Consider the following 17,352-nt stretch of genomic DNA (forward strand, 5'->3'; position numbering starts at 1 on the left):
ATTTTGGGCTAAAAATCTTCTTTTCAATTGCTCTTTATAAATTATTGATGGTTAACTGTTTTTCTAACTGTGTGAATGTACTTTTTACTTTCACTTTGTGCTGGTCATCTAATAAAACTTATCTCTAAAATTACTAAAAGGTCATAAACATTTATTTAAGCCACCTTCTTATCAGTAAGATTAGAAATTAGCTATAATGAGTGTTTATAAGGTCAGAGATGAGGAGCAGAGTGAAAATTGAGATCCTGTTATTAGATAAACTCAAGGCTGCACAAAGACAGTGGTACAAATTGTTTTATAAAGAGCAATCGAATAAATTATTTTTAGCTCAAAATGAGTACAATGCAATAATAATAATAAATAAATAAAAAATGCCCCAAAAGGTGTACATAGCCTTTAAGCTTTATAAACACCTGGTTTCTGTTTTACATTTTATATTTTATATGTTTTTATTTTAGCCTTCAAGAGTTTGTAAAAGACTGTGGTACTTATGCAAAGAAAATGGTGAATGACATGCTGGATCAAATAACGGAAGGAGATCATTCCAAAATTCTTTATCAACTAAAACAGGTACAGTTTTTAGTAATCATTACATTAAGTCAAACTGATATCTCCCATCTTCTAAAGAAATCACTTAGCCCTGAAGGCCCAAAATAGACCAATACTTAAAGGGACACTAAACCCAGAATAAAAAAAACAGCCAACAAATCCTAACATAATCTTCTGATATATATTTTTTATTCTTGTTTTGTAAGTCTACTTTCACACTCGCGTTTTGGCTTTCCGTTTTTGAGATTTGTTCAGGGCTCTCACAAGCGGTCCAAAACTGATCAGTTTGCATTTTAATGCATTCTGAATGGAAAAGGATCTTCTCAGAATGCATCAGTTTGTATCAGTTCAGTCTCCATTCCGCTTTGGAGACTGACACCAAAATGCTGCTTGCAGCGTTTTGGTGTCCGTCTGATGAAACTGAGCCAAACAGATCTGTCCTGGCACACAATGTAAGTCAATGGGGACGGATCCGTTTTCGCTGACACAATCTGGCACAATAGAAAACGGATCCGTCCTCAATTGACTTTCAATGGTGTTCATGACTGATCCGTCTTGGCTGATCTGTCCATGACTGATCCGCACAAAACGCGAGTGTGAAAGTAGCCTAAGATATCACAATTGGAGACCCTCAAAAATAAAATAGAAAAGCAGTGAATTGTTCTCTCAGGCTGCAGCCATGTATGCCCCCTCTTCCCCTCTGAAATTTAGTTTTTTGTCTATACAATGAATATGGCTATTTTCCAGGAAGGAATCTCCTAGTTCCAAATAGTAAAATATAGATTCAGTTACTGTGCTAGCCATAGTGACAGTAGTATCTGCTGTAGTTTTTCAATGCTTCCTTGCTACCTTCCTGTTTTAGTGATTTCAATTATTTCTTTTTGTCATTTATTTCTTTCTTTACGTTTCCATATAGCCACATTGTTGTAGAGTTGTTGCGATAACAAATTTTTGATTCGATTTCGATACCATAAAAAAGTATTGCAATACTCTATACCATTCGATACCACGCGGAAAAAATAAACCAAAAAAGCCACTTGCATTCCGCTTTTTTTTTTTCTGTTCCGGCATTCACCACACATTTATTGTTTATATATTTTATACCTAATGTTTCCTTAGGGGCTAGAACCTGGTATTTTTTCATCCCTTATACTATTCACCCTGATAGAGCTCTATCAGGGTGAATAGGACTTCACACTCTCCCTGCTGCTCTGTGCTCTGTTCACACAGCAGAAGGGAGCCGACTATGGCAGCCAGGTTTTCAGTAGCGTCCTGGCTGCCATGGTAACCGATCGGAGCCCCAGGCTTACACTGCTGGTGCTCCGATCAGAAACTGCCACTGCCACCAATGAAGAGGAGGGGACCCTGTGGCCACTGCCACCAATGATTTTAATACTGGGGGGAGGAGGCACTGAGCCACCAATGATTCTAATACTGGGGGGGGTGCACTGCGCCACCAATGATAATTAACCTTTAATACAGGAGGCAGGTACTGGCAGCAAATCAGCGGCAGTTAACCCCTTAGGTGCCGCACCTGAGGGGTTAACGGCCACTGATCGCAGCTCCCTGTGAAAGGCAGGGTGCCGGCAATGTGATTCTGCTGCCGGCCCCTGCCTCCTGTATTAAAAGTTAGACTACCTTTCGTGGGTTCGGACTTAGTTAAGTTACCAGGCCACATAGAGTGGCGCCAAGGGATCTCCCTGCACCTACTATTATTCCTGGGCGCCGCTCCGTTCGCCCGCTGTGCCCCAGTTACAGTCTCCTGCGCCGTATGCTAATTACTACTATCGGAGCGATGGGGAGGAGACATCAGCTTCTCTCCTGGGCGTTCCGAGAAGGAGACTGTAACTGGGCCACAGCGGGCGAACGGAGCGGTGCCCAGGAATAATAGTAGGTGCAGGGAGATCCCTGGGCACCTCTATATGTAGCCTGGTAACTTAACGAACTCCGAACCCATAAAAAAGGTCGTCCTATCATTGGTGGCGCAGTGCGCCCTCCCCTCCTCCGCCCCTCTCTCCCCATTGGTGGCAGCAGCGGCACAGGGGGGAGGGAGAGACTGCTTCCTTCTCCCCTGTGCTGCTGAGGGAACATGAGCGCGTTGTCAGCACGCTCATGTTCAGAGATGCTAGACTGTGCAGCAGCGCAGGCCAGTATCGAAAATATCGAAATGCCGGTATCATATCGATACCGGGACAAAGGTATCGATACCCGCAACAACCCTACATTGTTTTGTTTTTTTTGTTTTCTTTTCTTGCTCCTTACCCTTTTATTCCCATAAGGTATGTACCTCTCACAATTCGAATTTTTTATGGCTGCATTTTTATTTTTGAGGATTTTGTCCCAGTTGAGCCTCATTCACACGTCCGTGTTCAAATCCGTGAGGTGGTCATTGATGCATCCGTGTTGGGTCCGTGGGTCCGTTTTTTTTTTTGCTGTCCGTGTTCCATCCGTGTTTTATTGACAATGAACATTTGAAAAAAAAAAATCAAAGCATCTCTTTTTTTTTTTTAAATCAAGTCGTTTTTATTGAATCAAAAATACAGAGTATTACAAAAATCAATACGTTGTTTTTCTTGTTTTATCCACCATGTGGAGTCAGAATACAACATTAACTGTACAAATATCACCACACAGTTTTATCCAGTATCTGTACATAACGTGTACACATAATAAAACAAATATTTGAAACAAAGAATTATAAATATCTAAACCCCCCCAAAACCCTTCCCCCCCACCTTGCCCTAACACCCCCCTCCCTGACAACTAGACTTGACCTTGACGAGCCTATATAACCACGTGAGTATGAGATAACCAATCACTCCACAATTTATCAAACTTTTGAGGACACCCTCTCTTCACATACACCCCTTTTTCAAGTATCATCATGTCATGCACCTTCCGTTCAAACTCACCCAGTGTAGGCGGACTTCCCTGGATCCATCTCATAGCAATCAGCTTCCTGGCCACATATAGCAACCTCCCCACAGCTACCTTGACCGATTCAGTCCCTCCAATCTCAGACACATATCCCAATATACACACCTTTGGGTCTTTTTGGATTCTCAATGTCATTCTGCTATTAATCATATTTCTTACATCCTCCCAATAATTACCAATTACTGGACAAGACCACAGCATATGTAACAAATCCGCACCCTCTTCCATACACTTTGGACACCTGTCATCAATTCTTACTCCAACCTTTTTTAGAAACCCCGGTGTTTTGTACACTCTATGTATAATAATAAATAGCTGGGACAGTTTGCCCTGTTCGCTCAAGGACACTTTGGGGACCCCTTCCAATATATCTTCCCACTTATCTTTAGACATAACCCCCACGTCAGCCTCCCATTTTTTCATTCTTGAGAGCGGAAACCCCTCCAGGAATTTTTCCAGTAAAAGAGCATACAACTGTGATATCAGCCCTCTTTTTCCTCCCCCTGTCGGGAGAACAAGCTTATGAACCACCTCCATTTGGGCTATCACACATCCTTTCCGCAATGTGACCTCAAGGGCATGCCTCATTTGGAGATATTTATAGAACCACCCCCTAGGAATATTAAATTCCTGCTGCAGGTTTTGAAATGACTTACATATTTTATCCTCAATTAATTGCCCAATTCTCGTCACTCCATAAGTTTCCCAGTTCCTAAGTCCTGGTATGTTAAAAAATTCGGGCAACAGATGATTCTTTCCAATAGGGGAAAGTTCACTGATTCCACCTACACCTCTTAGCTGCTTCACCTTTGCCCAAACTTTTTTCATAAGTTCAATAAGAGGGAGTTTTTCCCTCCCAGCATGCATTCCTGAGCCTTCCAGAATGCCCATGAGGTCCCGACTGCCCAGCCAATGCTGCAATATCTGCCCTGTCATATCCGGAGCTTGTAAATCAATCCATCCCTTGAAATGCTGACATTGAGAAGCCAGAAAATAAAGCCATGCATTAGGGACAGCCAGGCCCCCTTCCGACTTAGGATATTGCAATGTCTCCAGTTTAATCCTAGCCTGCCCATATTTCCAAGTAAGATCCCTAAATATAGAATGAATTTTCTTGAATCTATCCAGGGGGATCCATACGGGAGCATTATTCAGTACATAAAGCAACTGGGGCATCATAACCATTTTTAAAAGATTCACTCTACCTACCACCGAAAGAAAGAGTCTACACCATGACCTCACTTTAACCACTTCCCATCTGGGCCCTTTGCCCCCTTCCTGAACAGGCCAAATTTTGCAAAACTGACATATCTCACTTTATGTGGTAATAACTTTGGAACGCCTTTATTTATCCAAGTCATTCAGAGATTGTTTTCTCGTGACACATTGTACTTCATGATAGTCATAAATTTGAGTCAAAATATTTCACCTTTATTTATGAAAAAATCCCAAATTTACCCAAAAATTTGAAAAATTCGCAATTTTCTAAATTTCAATTTCTCTGCTTTTAAAACAGAAAGTGATACCTCATAAAATATTTATTATTTAACATTCCCCATATGTCTACTTTATGTTGGCATCATTTTGGAAATGTCATTTTATTTTTTTAGGACGTTAGAAGGCTTAGAAGTTTAGAAGGAATTCTTCAAATTTTTAAGAAAATTGCCAAAATCCACTTTATAAGGACCAGTTCAGGTCTGAAGTCACTTTGTGGGGCCTACATAGTGGATACCCCCATAAATGACCCCATTGTAGAAACTACACCCCTCAAGGTATTCAAAACCGATTTTACAAACTTTGTTAACCCTTTAGGCGTTCCACAAGAATTAAAGGAAAATGGAGATCAAATTTTTAAATTTCACTTTTTTGGCAGATTTTCCATTTTAATCAATTTTTTTCTTTAACACATCGATGGTTAACAGCCAAACAAAACTCAATATTTATTACCCAGATTCTGCGGTTTACAGAAACACCCCACATGTGGTCATAAACTGCTGTATGGGCACACGGCAGGGCGCAGAAGAAAAGGAACTCCACATGGTTTTTAGATGCCATGTCCCATTTGAAGCCCCCTGATGCACCCTTACAGTAGAAACTCCCAAGAAGTGACCCCATTTTGGAAACTAGGGGATAAGGTGCCAGTTTTATTAGTACTATTTTTGGGTACATATGATTTTTTAATCATTCATTATAACACTTTATGGGGCAAGGTGACCAAAAAATTGGTTGTTTTAGCACAGTTTCTATTTATTTATTTTTACGGTGTTCACCTGAGGGGTTCAGTCAAGTGACATTTTTATAGAGCAGATTGTTACGGACGTGGCGATACCTAATATGTATACTTTTTCTTATTTATTAAAGTTTTACACAATAATAGCATTTTTGAAACAAAAAAATTATATTTTAATGTGTCCATGTTCTGAGAGCTATAGTTTTTTTATTTTTTGAGAGATTTTCTTATGTAGGGGCTCATTTTTTGCGGGATGAGGTGACGGTTTTATTGGTACTATTTTGTGGGACATACGCATTTTTGATCACTTGGTGTTGCACCTTTTGTGATGCAAGGTGACAAAAATTGCTTGTTTTGACAGGTTTTTTTTTTTTTTTTTTACGGTGTTCACCCGAGGGGTTAGGTCATGTGATATTTTTATAGAGCTGGTTTTTACGGACGCGGCAATACCTAATATGTATACTTTTTTTTATTTGTTTCACTTTAACACAATAATAGCATTTTTGAAACCAAAAAAATGATGTTTTAGTGTCTCCATGTTCTAAGAGCTATAGTTTTTTTATTTTTTAAGAGATTTTCTTATGTAGGGGCTCATTTTTTGCGGGATGAGGTGACGGTTTTATTGGTACTATTTTGTGGGACATACGCGTTTTTGGTGTTGCACCTTTTGTGATGCAAGGTGACAAAAAATTGCTTTTTTTACACCATTTTTTTTTTTTTTTTACGGTGTTCACCCGAGGGGTTAGGTCATGTGATATTTTTATAGAGCTGGTTTTTACGGACGCGGCAATACCTAATATGTATACTTTTTTTTATTTGTTTCACTTTAACACAATAATAGCATTTTTGAAACCAAAAAAATGATGTTTTAGTGTCTCCATGTTCTAAGAGCTATAGTTTTTTTATTTTTTAAGAGATTTTCTTATGTAGGGGCTCATTTTTTGCGGGATGAGGTGACGGTTTTATTGGTACTATTTTGTGGGACATACGCGTTTTTGGTGTTGCACCTTTTGTGATGCAAGGTGACAAAAAATTGCTTTTTTTACACCATTTTTTTTTTTTTTTACGGTGTTCACCCGAGGGGTTAGGTCATGTGATACTTTTATAGAGCTGGTTTTTACGGACGTGGCGATACCTAATATGTCTATTTTATTTAATTTTTTCTATTTTTAATTTTTTTTTTTTATTCCTTACTTGGGAACTTTTTTTTTTTTACATGTGAAACTTTATTTTATTTTATTTTTTCAACCCTTTATTTTTTTTATTTTTTTTTGCACTTTTCGTCCCCCATAAGGTCATACAAGACCTCTGGGGGACATTTACTTCACTTTTTCTTTTTTTTTTCACTGTTGATTTCTCCTGTAACTGGGGCTGACATAGTAGCCCCAGTTACAGAAGAAATGCACCCCTAGAGAGGCTGTACAGCAGCAATCCTGCGCTGTACAGCCTCACAGCAGGGCTGATCAAGGTCTCTGAGAGACCTCACACAGCCCCTGCACTCTCCGGTCACGGCGGTCACATGACCGCCGGGCCGGAACAGGAAGCGCTGTGCGCTTCCTTCTCTGCAGACACAGCGCTCGGTGAGCGCTGTGTCTGCAGCGATCGTGAAGGCAGGGACACCTGGGAACTGTCCCTGCCTTGTCTTAGGGTTGCCCTGCTGTCACTGACAGCGGGCAACCCGATCAGCAGCTGCACGATTAGCGTGCAGCTGCTATTTCTGACAGGACGTTTATCTGAAGTCCAGAGAAGCCACCAAATCTGTCAATCAATGCCATGGCCGCATCCAGGGACGCACCAGTATCGCCCATAAAAAGCAGAGTATCATCCGCGTACATAGCCACTTTATTGTGCAGCCCACCGTATCTAAACCCCTCTATATTTGTTGATAAGCGGATATGCGCCGCGAGCGGCTCTATTGCGAGAGCAAACAATAAGGGCGACAATGGGCATCCCTGTCTGGTGCCCCTGGCAAGAGCAAAACAATCTGACAACCCTCCATTAGTAAAGCATCTCTTTTTAATGATCCGTGAAACACGAATGCAACACGGATGGCATCCGTGTTACATCCATGGTTTTCATGGACCCATAGACTATAATGGACGTGATGGATCCGTGAACACAGATAAAATAGAGCATGCATCCATGCTGAAAAGACTTGTCTGAAAACACACATTAAAATGAATGGGGACATGTGCTGTCTGTGAAGAACACGTCCGTGAAACACTGACTTGTGAATGAGGCTTTAGGTAGGCCAATGGCCTCTCTTAGCTGGTCAAGTTTTTTTAAACTCGTTTTATTAAAGGAAAACAGCACAAGTATGGTACATACAAGACATTGTGATTGCCCACGCAGGGGTCAATGATGACATGCAAGATTAGCATAGTTACACAAATACTAATGCATGCTGAAAATCTGGAATAGAAGAGCACATAATAACTGGAGTTACAGGTAGCTTGCAAGTATGTGAGGGACACCGTGTCAGTTACAGCACTGTAAGCGAGGCGATCCCACCGTTGGTAAGGTGGGAGATCAAGGAGGGTCATCAGTTCCTGAGTACATATGTGTTGTGTGCAGAGTCAGCGGTGATGAGCACCAATCCCCCCCAGACCTTATGGAACTTTTGTGGACATCCTCTGTGCTTGTAGACAAAATTCTCCATAGAGACTGCATGGTTTACTAGGGAGATCCACTGCCCTCTTCTGGGATGTCTATCCCCCATCCAGCGCATGGCTATGGCCTTTCTGGCAAGGAACAGCGTCTCCCCAAGGAAGACCCTGTGATAATGCGACCAGGACGCCTCGTCCAGAACCCCCAGTATACACAACTTGGGACATAAAGGTAAAGTCACAGGGACCATGGTGGAGAGGACCTCCAACACTGAGGTCCAGAACTGGCAAATGGGCTCGCAGTCCCACATCATGTGCCAGAAGTTAGCGCCATCTCCATCGCACCTGTGGCACTTAGTGTGGGTAAGTCTTCCGATTTTGTGTAGCCTGGTGGGGGTGAGGTAGCTATGGTGTAAGATGAACAACTGCACAATTTTATTATTTATAGAGGGTGACACTTAAAGTTGGGACTATCAGAGCCTCTCTCCAATCTTCAGGAGTCAAAGAGGGTATTGACAGCCTCCACTTATCCTCAACCATCAGTGGGATCACTGTCATGCGACAATTAAGCAAGTGCGTGTATAGCACTGAAACAATGCCCCTTGGCCCCTGAGATCTCAGTACCCTAATGATGGGGTAGTTAGATTTGCTCCTTTCCGCACCCTGGAACTGCGCCTGTAGTGCATGCCTCAGCTGGAGAAAAAAAATTAAGTGCGAGGTACCTTAAATTTTTCCTGAATCTGTGAGAATGAGCGCAACTGATCACTCTCATACAGGGTGGATAAAAATCAATGATTTTTTTTAATTTAAATCGGATTTTTTTTTTAATATAAAATGCTTTTTGAGGAAAATATATTACCATCCAAAGGTTATTCCATCATGAAATAAAGATTAGTTTTTTAATTATGTAGAATAAGGCTGTACGTAGACTGCCATATTGTTGAATGGATTAGGCAGTGGCTGAGGGACAGACAACAGAGGGTTAAAGTCAATGGAGTATATTCAGACCATGGTCTTGTTACCAGTGAGGTACCTCGGGGATCTGTTCTGGGACCCATATTGTTTAATATCTTTATCAGGGAAATTGCAGAAGGCCTCGATGGTAAGGTGTGTCTTTTTTCTGATGACACAAAGATTTGTAACAGGGTTGATGCTCCTGGAGGGATACACCAAATGGAAAAGGATTTAGGAAAACTAGAGGAATGGTCAAAAATCTGACAACTAAAATTTAATGTTGATAAGTGCAAGATAATGCACCTGGGGCGTAAAAACCCAAGAGCAGAATATAAAATCAGTGATACAGTCCAACCTCCGTATCTGAGGAAAGGGATTTAGGGGTCATTATTTCAGAAGACTTAAAGGTAGGCAGACAATGTCATAGAGCAGCAGGAAATGCTAGCAGAATGCTTGGGTGTATAGGGAGAGGCATTACGAGCAGAAAGAGGGAGGTGCTCATGCCGCTCTACAGAGCACTAGTGAGACCTCATTTGGAGTATTGTGCTCAGTACTGGAGACCATATCTCCAGAAGGATATTGATACATTGGAGAGAGTTCAGAGAAGAGCTACTAAACTAGTACATGGATTGCAGGATAAAACTTACCAGGTAAGATTAAAGGATCTTAACATGTATAGCTTGGAAGAAAGACGAGACAGAGGGGATATGATAGAAACTTTTAAATACATAAATGGAATCAACAAGGTAAAAGAGGAGAGAATATTTAAAAGAAGAAAAACTGCTACAAGAGGACATCGTTTTAAATTAGAGGGGCAAAGGTTTAAAAGTAATATCAGGAAGTATTACTTTACTGAGAGAGTAGTGGATGCATGGAATAGCCTTCCTGCAGAAGTGGTAGCTGCAAATACAGTGAAGGAGTTTAAGCATGCATGGGATAGGCATATGGCCATCCTTCATATAAGATAGGGCCATAGTATTCAGTATATTGGGCAGACTAGATGGGCCGAATGGTTCTTATCTGCCGTCACATTCTATGTTTCTATATGTGTAATTTTTTTGGTAAATAAATTCCATTAATCCATTCACAATGTCATGCTCTTCCAGAGGTTTTTGTAAGATTATTGGGCAGTTTCTCTGCCTACAAGATATTATCACAGATGCTTGGTTTACTTTTGCAGTTCTCAAAACTGAATTTGACTCAGCAGAGATCACATGCCTCTTCTTCACAGCAAAAATGTTATAACAAGAACAGAGTTGAGAAAAATACCTTAATCCTAACTTCTACAAACCTATGAATGCAGAATCAACCTAATCAAACTAATATGAAAAGTTGTTTAAATCTTCATCTACTTGCATATTATAAGTTATACCAGCAAGAATTAGTCTTTATGTAGAAAACTATGATTTAAATCAAGCCTTACTGACTAGTGATTTAAATCGTGATTTAAATCAAATCCACCCTGTCTCATATACATCTCCCAGTGTTAAGACACCATGGCGTCTCCACTCAGATACCCCCTCCAACTGTGCCAGGTGAGGGAACATCGAATTGTCCCACTGCATCAGGCAAGTCTTTGTATACATTTAGCTTAGAAGCCTGCCAAACTTGTTGTGCTAATTTGTGAAGTGGGAGGAGGCCTCTGCGCAGAGGGCCGGAGCCCTCCAGGACAGGCCACAGCGTGGACACACGCAAATGGTCATGTAGGTAGAACTCAACATTGGGCAGTGAGGTATTCGTGATCCAATGCCTCAGGAACCTTAATTGACTCGCTATAAAGTAGAGAAAGAAGTCTGGGAGAGACGCTCCTCCTTGCAGCTTCGACCTCTGTAGGACCGATAGTGAGAGCTTCCTTCTGGCCTTGCCCCAAACGAATGAGGCGATCAAAGCGTGAATGCGCTTGAAAAATCCCCGGGGTACCGGCGTGCAAGCGTGGGACAGTAGGTATAGGTAATAGCACCATTTTTACGAGATTCAGTCCCCATGATGGACAATGGAAGGGCTCCCCAGGTCCTCATCTTTTCTTGGAATACAGATTCTAGAGGTTCAATATTCAGGGTGTAAGATAAATGCGGCTCTTTCGTTATTATTACTCCTAGGTACTTAAATCGATCAACTACAGGCAGGTTGTGGCGATGCGAGGGCCAGTCGTGTGGCCAGAGGGGCATAATGGCAGATTTGGCCCAGTTTCTGTGCAGACCAGAATACCGACCGAAACGTTCTATGATCGCGATTGCTCTGGGAAGAGTCACCTCTGGATCCGACATAAACAAGATCAAATCATCCGCGTACAATCCTATTCTGTCCTCTCTACCATCCACACTGACACCTACATATACCTGATCTTGTCTAAATCTAAGGGCCAGATGTTCTATTGCTATCCCAAATAATAAAGGCGACAGTGGGCATCCCTGTCTCGTGCCTCTGTGTAGGGGGAACGTGTCAGAGTGGCTACCGTTGAGTTGAATGTTAGCAGTGGGGCTGTTGTACAGTGTTTCAATCCATTTGACAAATTTGGGGCCAAAACCAAAGCTCCTAAGCGCGACCATCAGGAAGGGCCATTCTAGTGAGTCGAAGGCCTTGGCAGTGTCTAAAGAGGCCAGGGCCCATTGTGCCTTCTCAGATGCGCCTATCTGCGCAACAACCTGGGCTCTCCTAATGTTATCGGAAGTGGATCTGCCAGGCATAAAGCCAGATTGGTCTGTGTGAATCACTGACGTGATTACTTTGTTCAATCGATTAGCCAGAATCCTGGTCAGGATTTTATAGTCCAAGTTCAAAAGGGAAATTGGGCGATAAGATCCACAGTCCAGCGGGTCCTTGTCAGGTTTCAGAATCACTACTATTGTGGCTTCATACATAGAGTCCGACAAGAATCCGTGGGAGTGCGCGGCTTTGTACACGTTCAAGAGCTGTGGACCCAGGTTATTTACATATCTAGAGTAAACCTCAATCGGGATGCCATCCGGGCCGGGCGCTTTCCCTGACGGGAGATACGTGATAGCTCGCGTTATCTCCTCCAATGTAACATCCTCCTCCATGAGACCTCTATCCAGGTCACCTAGCCGAGGATGAGACACCTCCCGGAGGTATGCCTCCAATTTATGCCACGAGTGTGTTACAGCAGAGCCATATAAGTCCCTGTAGAAGTTGCGGAAGCACTTCAGTATGTCCGACTCCGCCACGTGCCCATCAGCATCCTGTATGCGGAGTACTGGGGGAGCCACAGTGTTGCTGCGTGCAATGTGTGCGAGCAGCTTCCCAGCCTGGTTTCCTGTTTCAAACGATTGTTGCTTAAGGAAGAAAAGTTTCCGTTTGCTCCTTTCCTCCAGATGCAACATATACATTCTCCCTCTGGAGAGCCACTCAATCCTACGTTCCTCGGTGGGGGATTCCGTGAATGCCTTTTCGGCCTCCCTACAGCTGGCATGCAAATCATTCTCTTTACGCTGCGTGTCCTTCTTGACATAGGAAATGGACGACTTGAGGCACCCCCTGAGATATGACTTCATGGTTTCCCAGAGCAACAAGGCGTCTGTTGAGTCGCCCTGAACCTCTAAGAACATTTTTAGCTGATACGGGACTCTATCATTCAAGCCGAAAAGAGACAGCCAGAAAGCATGTATACGCATTTTGCAGCCCTTTCCGGGCTAGGACCGGTGCATGATCAGAGGGTACCTGAGGCCCATAACGTATCTCAACTAGCTCAGTATATACCGGGGCATTACCAAATACGTAATCTATTCTAGACAAGGCACCTCTGGCTGGGGTAAAGCAGGAGTATTCCCTCGTATAAGGTTTCCTGGCTCTCCACATGTCTATCCAACCCATTTCCTGAGAGATTCTAGCGAGAACCGCGCTATCCCTGCTAGGCCCACCTCCGTCACCCCTAGTACTGAATCTGTCTAGGTTCTCACTCGTGACCTGATTAAAGTCCCCCATGCAGAGCAGACGAGAAGTAGGGTATTGAGCTACAAAGCCAGTAACCGCCTGCAGGAGGGAGAGAGAGGCAGGGGGAGGGTTATATATGTTGACAATCACATAAGGGACACTGTTGATATACAGGAAAATATACTGTCCCCCTGGGTCCACAACCGAGTTGTGAAGCTCACACCTAAGGCTTTTATGGACCAGCAGGGCGACCCCCCTGGAGTGGGAGCTGCCGTATGCGTTGATTAGGTGTTGGGCCCAGGGCTTCCTCAGCCTATTGCCTGTTTCTGGGGTCAGGTGGGTTTCCTGAAGACCTATAATGTGTGGGTTAAAGGAGCGAATGTGGGAGAATACCGCAATCCTCTTTTTAGGATCCCCTAGGCCCCTCACATTCCATGACAATACCCTCATGGATGCCATGGGTGTGCTAGCAGTATATCAGGGAAATATACACTCGCCCAGGTTGCACTTTCTGAACATCCAGGGACCTGATCCCCACACGTCAATGCCTCCCTAGCAACTATTGTGAAGTGGAATAACCATACTTGAGGTGAGTATACTTGAACAATTACGAACATGTTACAAAACATTAACAATAAAAACATGGAATCGTCTGAACCATAACCGACTAACATAGTGGCCGATAACATGGGGACCTGCATAGCGTAGGTAGATGTGATAACTACGCAAGTGTTGCTCCTCCCCTCTTCAGCAAAGGTATGTTAAGCTGCCAACACTGATGGATAACAACATGTCACATAGGCAAAGCGTCCAGCATTGTAGGAGAAGGTAGCCCCCATAGACTAAATGGGTCTGTCTTGTGGGTCCAGCAAGGCTGGTTGCCACTAAGTAGATGGGGCAATAAGGTAAGCAGGTAGCATGTTAAGACTCGGAAAAGCGGTAAAGTATAAAACATCTAGCTCAAGAAGCCATTAGCCATGGCCCATTGAAACAGAAAGGAGGAGAAAATAATACTTGCTGATGGTGATCAATTGACGCGTCAGCGTGGACCAGGGCGTCCTGATTTCTTTGAGGCCCAGTCCTCTGCTTCCCTAGGATCAGTGAAGAAGACAGTTTTGTCGCCGTCCACCACCCTGAGCCGCGCCAGATACGCCATGGAATACTGGAGGTTTAAGTCGCGAAGGCGGCGTTTGCCCGCGACGAATGTGGCTCTTCTCTTCTGAAGGTCAGCGGAGAAGTCCGGGAACAGTGAAACCTGTGCGTTGTCATGTCTGACATCTTGCTTGTTCCTGGCCTGGCTGAGGATGAGATACCTGTTTCTCCAGTTTAGCAATCGTGCCAGCAGGGGTCTAGGAGGAGCCCCAGGTGGAGGAAACTTGGCTGGGACACGGTGTGCCCTCTCCACAGCATATGCAGGAGAAAAAGGTGCTTCTGGAAACTGTTCCTTGAACCAAGATTCTAGGAAGGCGGCGGGATCACGGCCCTCAGCTTTTTCCGGAAGGAACATTGTTGCGTCGGGACCTGTTTTCTAGGTCATCACATTTTTGCTGCCACTGACTAGGGATCGACCGATTATCGGTTTTACTGATATTATCGGCCGATATTCAGGATTTTGACAGGTATCGGCATCTATTTTGCCGATATTCCGATAACTTATTGGGAACACAGATCGTGCTGCTCTCAGCGCTCTTCGTGTTCCCTCAGCAGCACAGTGTCTCCCTCCCCCTGTGATGCCGCTGCCGCCAATGAGAGGAGAGAAGACAAGAGGAGGGGAGGGGCTGTGGCCACTGCGCCACCAATGATGTTGACTTACTCATTCATTCAAATTGAACAGGAGGCGGGAGCTGGCTGCAGAATCACATAGCCGGCTCCCGACCTCTATGAGCGGTAGCTGCGATCTGCGGTAGTTAACCCCTTAGGTGCCTCGGATCGCAGCTACAGCTCATAGAGGTCGGGAGCCGGCTATGTGATTCTGCAGCCAGCTCCCGCCTCCTGTATATGAATAAATGAGAGATTTATGTTCATTGGTGGCGCAGTGTGGCCCCCCAGTATTAATCATTGGTGGCGAAGTGCGCCCCCCACCCCAGTATTAAAAACATTGGTGGCGCAGTGCGCCACCTCACCCAAGCCCCCCCAGTTTTAATCATTGGTGGCAGTGGCCACAGGGTCCCCTCTCCCCTCCTCCTCCGATAGGAGCCCCAGCAGTGTAAGCCTGGGGCTCCGATCAGTTACCATGGCAGCCAGAACGCTATTGAAGCCCTGGCTGCCATGGTAAGCTCCATGCTGCTGTGTGCACAAAGCACAGAGCAGCAGGGACAGTGTGAGATCCTATTCACCCTGATAGAGATCTATCAGGGTGAATAGGACAAGGGTTCTAGTCCCTAAGGGGGTTAAAAGTTAGTAAAAAATAAACACCAAAATATTAAGTATAAATAAAAAAGAAAGATTTACAAAAAAAAAAAACTACACATTAACAATAAAAATATTCATTTTCCGCAGATGTGTGTAGGAATTTAATTTTATTTTTTATGAAATTTCACAGAATATGGGTATAAATTATCGGCTATCGGCCTGAAAGTTCACAAATTATCGGTATCTGCCCTAAAAAATCAATATCGGTCGATCCCTACCACTGACCCACAGAGCGATCCAGCTCCTGTACTTTCTCCGTCATAGGTCTGGTCAGATCTTCCAGAGCAGACACGCGGTCCTCTGTGTGCTTGACCCGGTCTCTCAGCTGCTGCACATCGTGACGGAGCAGGCTCACATCTACTCTCACCTTCTTTAACTTTCCTGTGAGTGAGGACTGGCACGAGGAGATAGCTACCAGCAGCTGTTGATAGGCAGCCTTTAAGGTGAATTCTGGCTCAGCGATGTCTCCCGCCTCCACCTGCTGAGCGGCTTGACCGCGGGTGAGAGCAGCGCGTGATGGAGTGCCGGCCGCGGCGCCATTTTGGGCGTCTGAGCGGGCGTATTCTTTAAGCCGCTCGGCAGCCGCTTGTGCCTTGTTGGGACCCATGGTCGGCGTGCGGGGTCTTCTCTTGCACCTGCACATTGTCCACTCTGTTCCAGGGGTCGGCAGCTTGTCAGGATGGAGCAGGATTGTTGAGGGATAACGGAGCTGTGCTCAGACGCGTGCTTACATGCTGGCTGCTGGCCACGCCCTCCCCAGCTGGTTTGAAGTTTGGTATTTTTGTTCCTCCCTGAAGAAATTATTTTGAATGACAATTGGAAGGGTATTATTTTATGATCACCATTTCCCAGGTGTCCCACAACCTGCCCATCTGTTGTTCTGTCAGGTCTAAGTCCAGTATGGCCATGCCTCTTGTCAGATCCTGAACCAGTTGGGAAAGGCGATTGCCAAGAGCCTGTTTCCTTTGAGATGTACAGGTTTCAGTTTCCCAGTCTATATATGGTTTGTTGAAGTCCCCCGTAATACTGACTTCATTATGGTTTGCCGCCTCTTCTATCTTGTTTAGAAGTAGATTTTCTGTGGGCTCTGGTATATTAGGTGCTTTATAATAAACTTATATTAGTATTTTATTATTGTTTTTGCCTCCATGTATTTGTATTTCTATCCACAGTGACTCCACATGTTCATGTCCCTTACTTATATCTTCTCAGACTGTGGGCTTTAGACAGGACTTTACGTAAAGGCAGACCCCTCCCCCTCTCCGGTTTTGACGATCCTTTCTAAACAGACTGTAACCCTGTATGGTAACCGCCCAGTCATAGCTATCATCCAGCCATGTCTCAGTTATTCCCACTATGTCATAGTCCTCCTCACACATCACTAATTCCAGTTGCCCAGTTTTATTAGTCAGTCTTCTGGCATTAGTATACATACAATTAAGAAGTTTTTGTATATATTTTTTTTTACCCTACACCTCTCCTTATGAACTCTGCTAGTCCCGCCTTCCATTCCTCCCCCAGTTCCATTACTTTGCCCCCGGTCTCTGTCTGCACTTCTCACCTTCCTATAATGTACTTACTCTCCTCCCCAATCCCTAGTTTAAACACTCCACCAAACCATCATCTCTCCAAAACAGCTGCCCCTTCCCCATTGAGGTGCAGCCCATCCCTACGATAGAGCCTGTAACCGACAGAGAAGTCAGCCCAGTTCTCATAGAACCCAAATCCCTTTTTCCTAAACCAGTTCTTTAGCCACTTATTAACCTCCCTAAT

General features: G+C 44.0%; 1 protein-coding gene across 8 annotated transcripts in view; it reads left to right on the forward strand.

Moving 5' to 3' along the window:
* The window catches only part of BRD9 (bromodomain containing 9), an 88,041-nt gene that overhangs the window by 57,581 nt on the left and 13,108 nt on the right, over positions 1-17,352 (forward strand). For all 8 annotated transcript variants that reach the window (XM_040434136.1, XM_040434131.1, XM_040434134.1 and 5 more), the window contains one exon: positions 459-570. In XM_040434136.1, the coding sequence (XP_040290070.1) occupies positions 459-570 (112 nt within the window). The remainder of the gene's footprint in view (positions 1-458; positions 571-17,352) is intronic.

This window comes from Bufo bufo, chromosome 5, assembly GCF_905171765.1.
Source record: "Bufo bufo chromosome 5, aBufBuf1.1, whole genome shotgun sequence".
Lineage (NCBI taxonomy): Eukaryota > Metazoa > Chordata > Amphibia > Anura > Bufonidae > Bufo > Bufo bufo.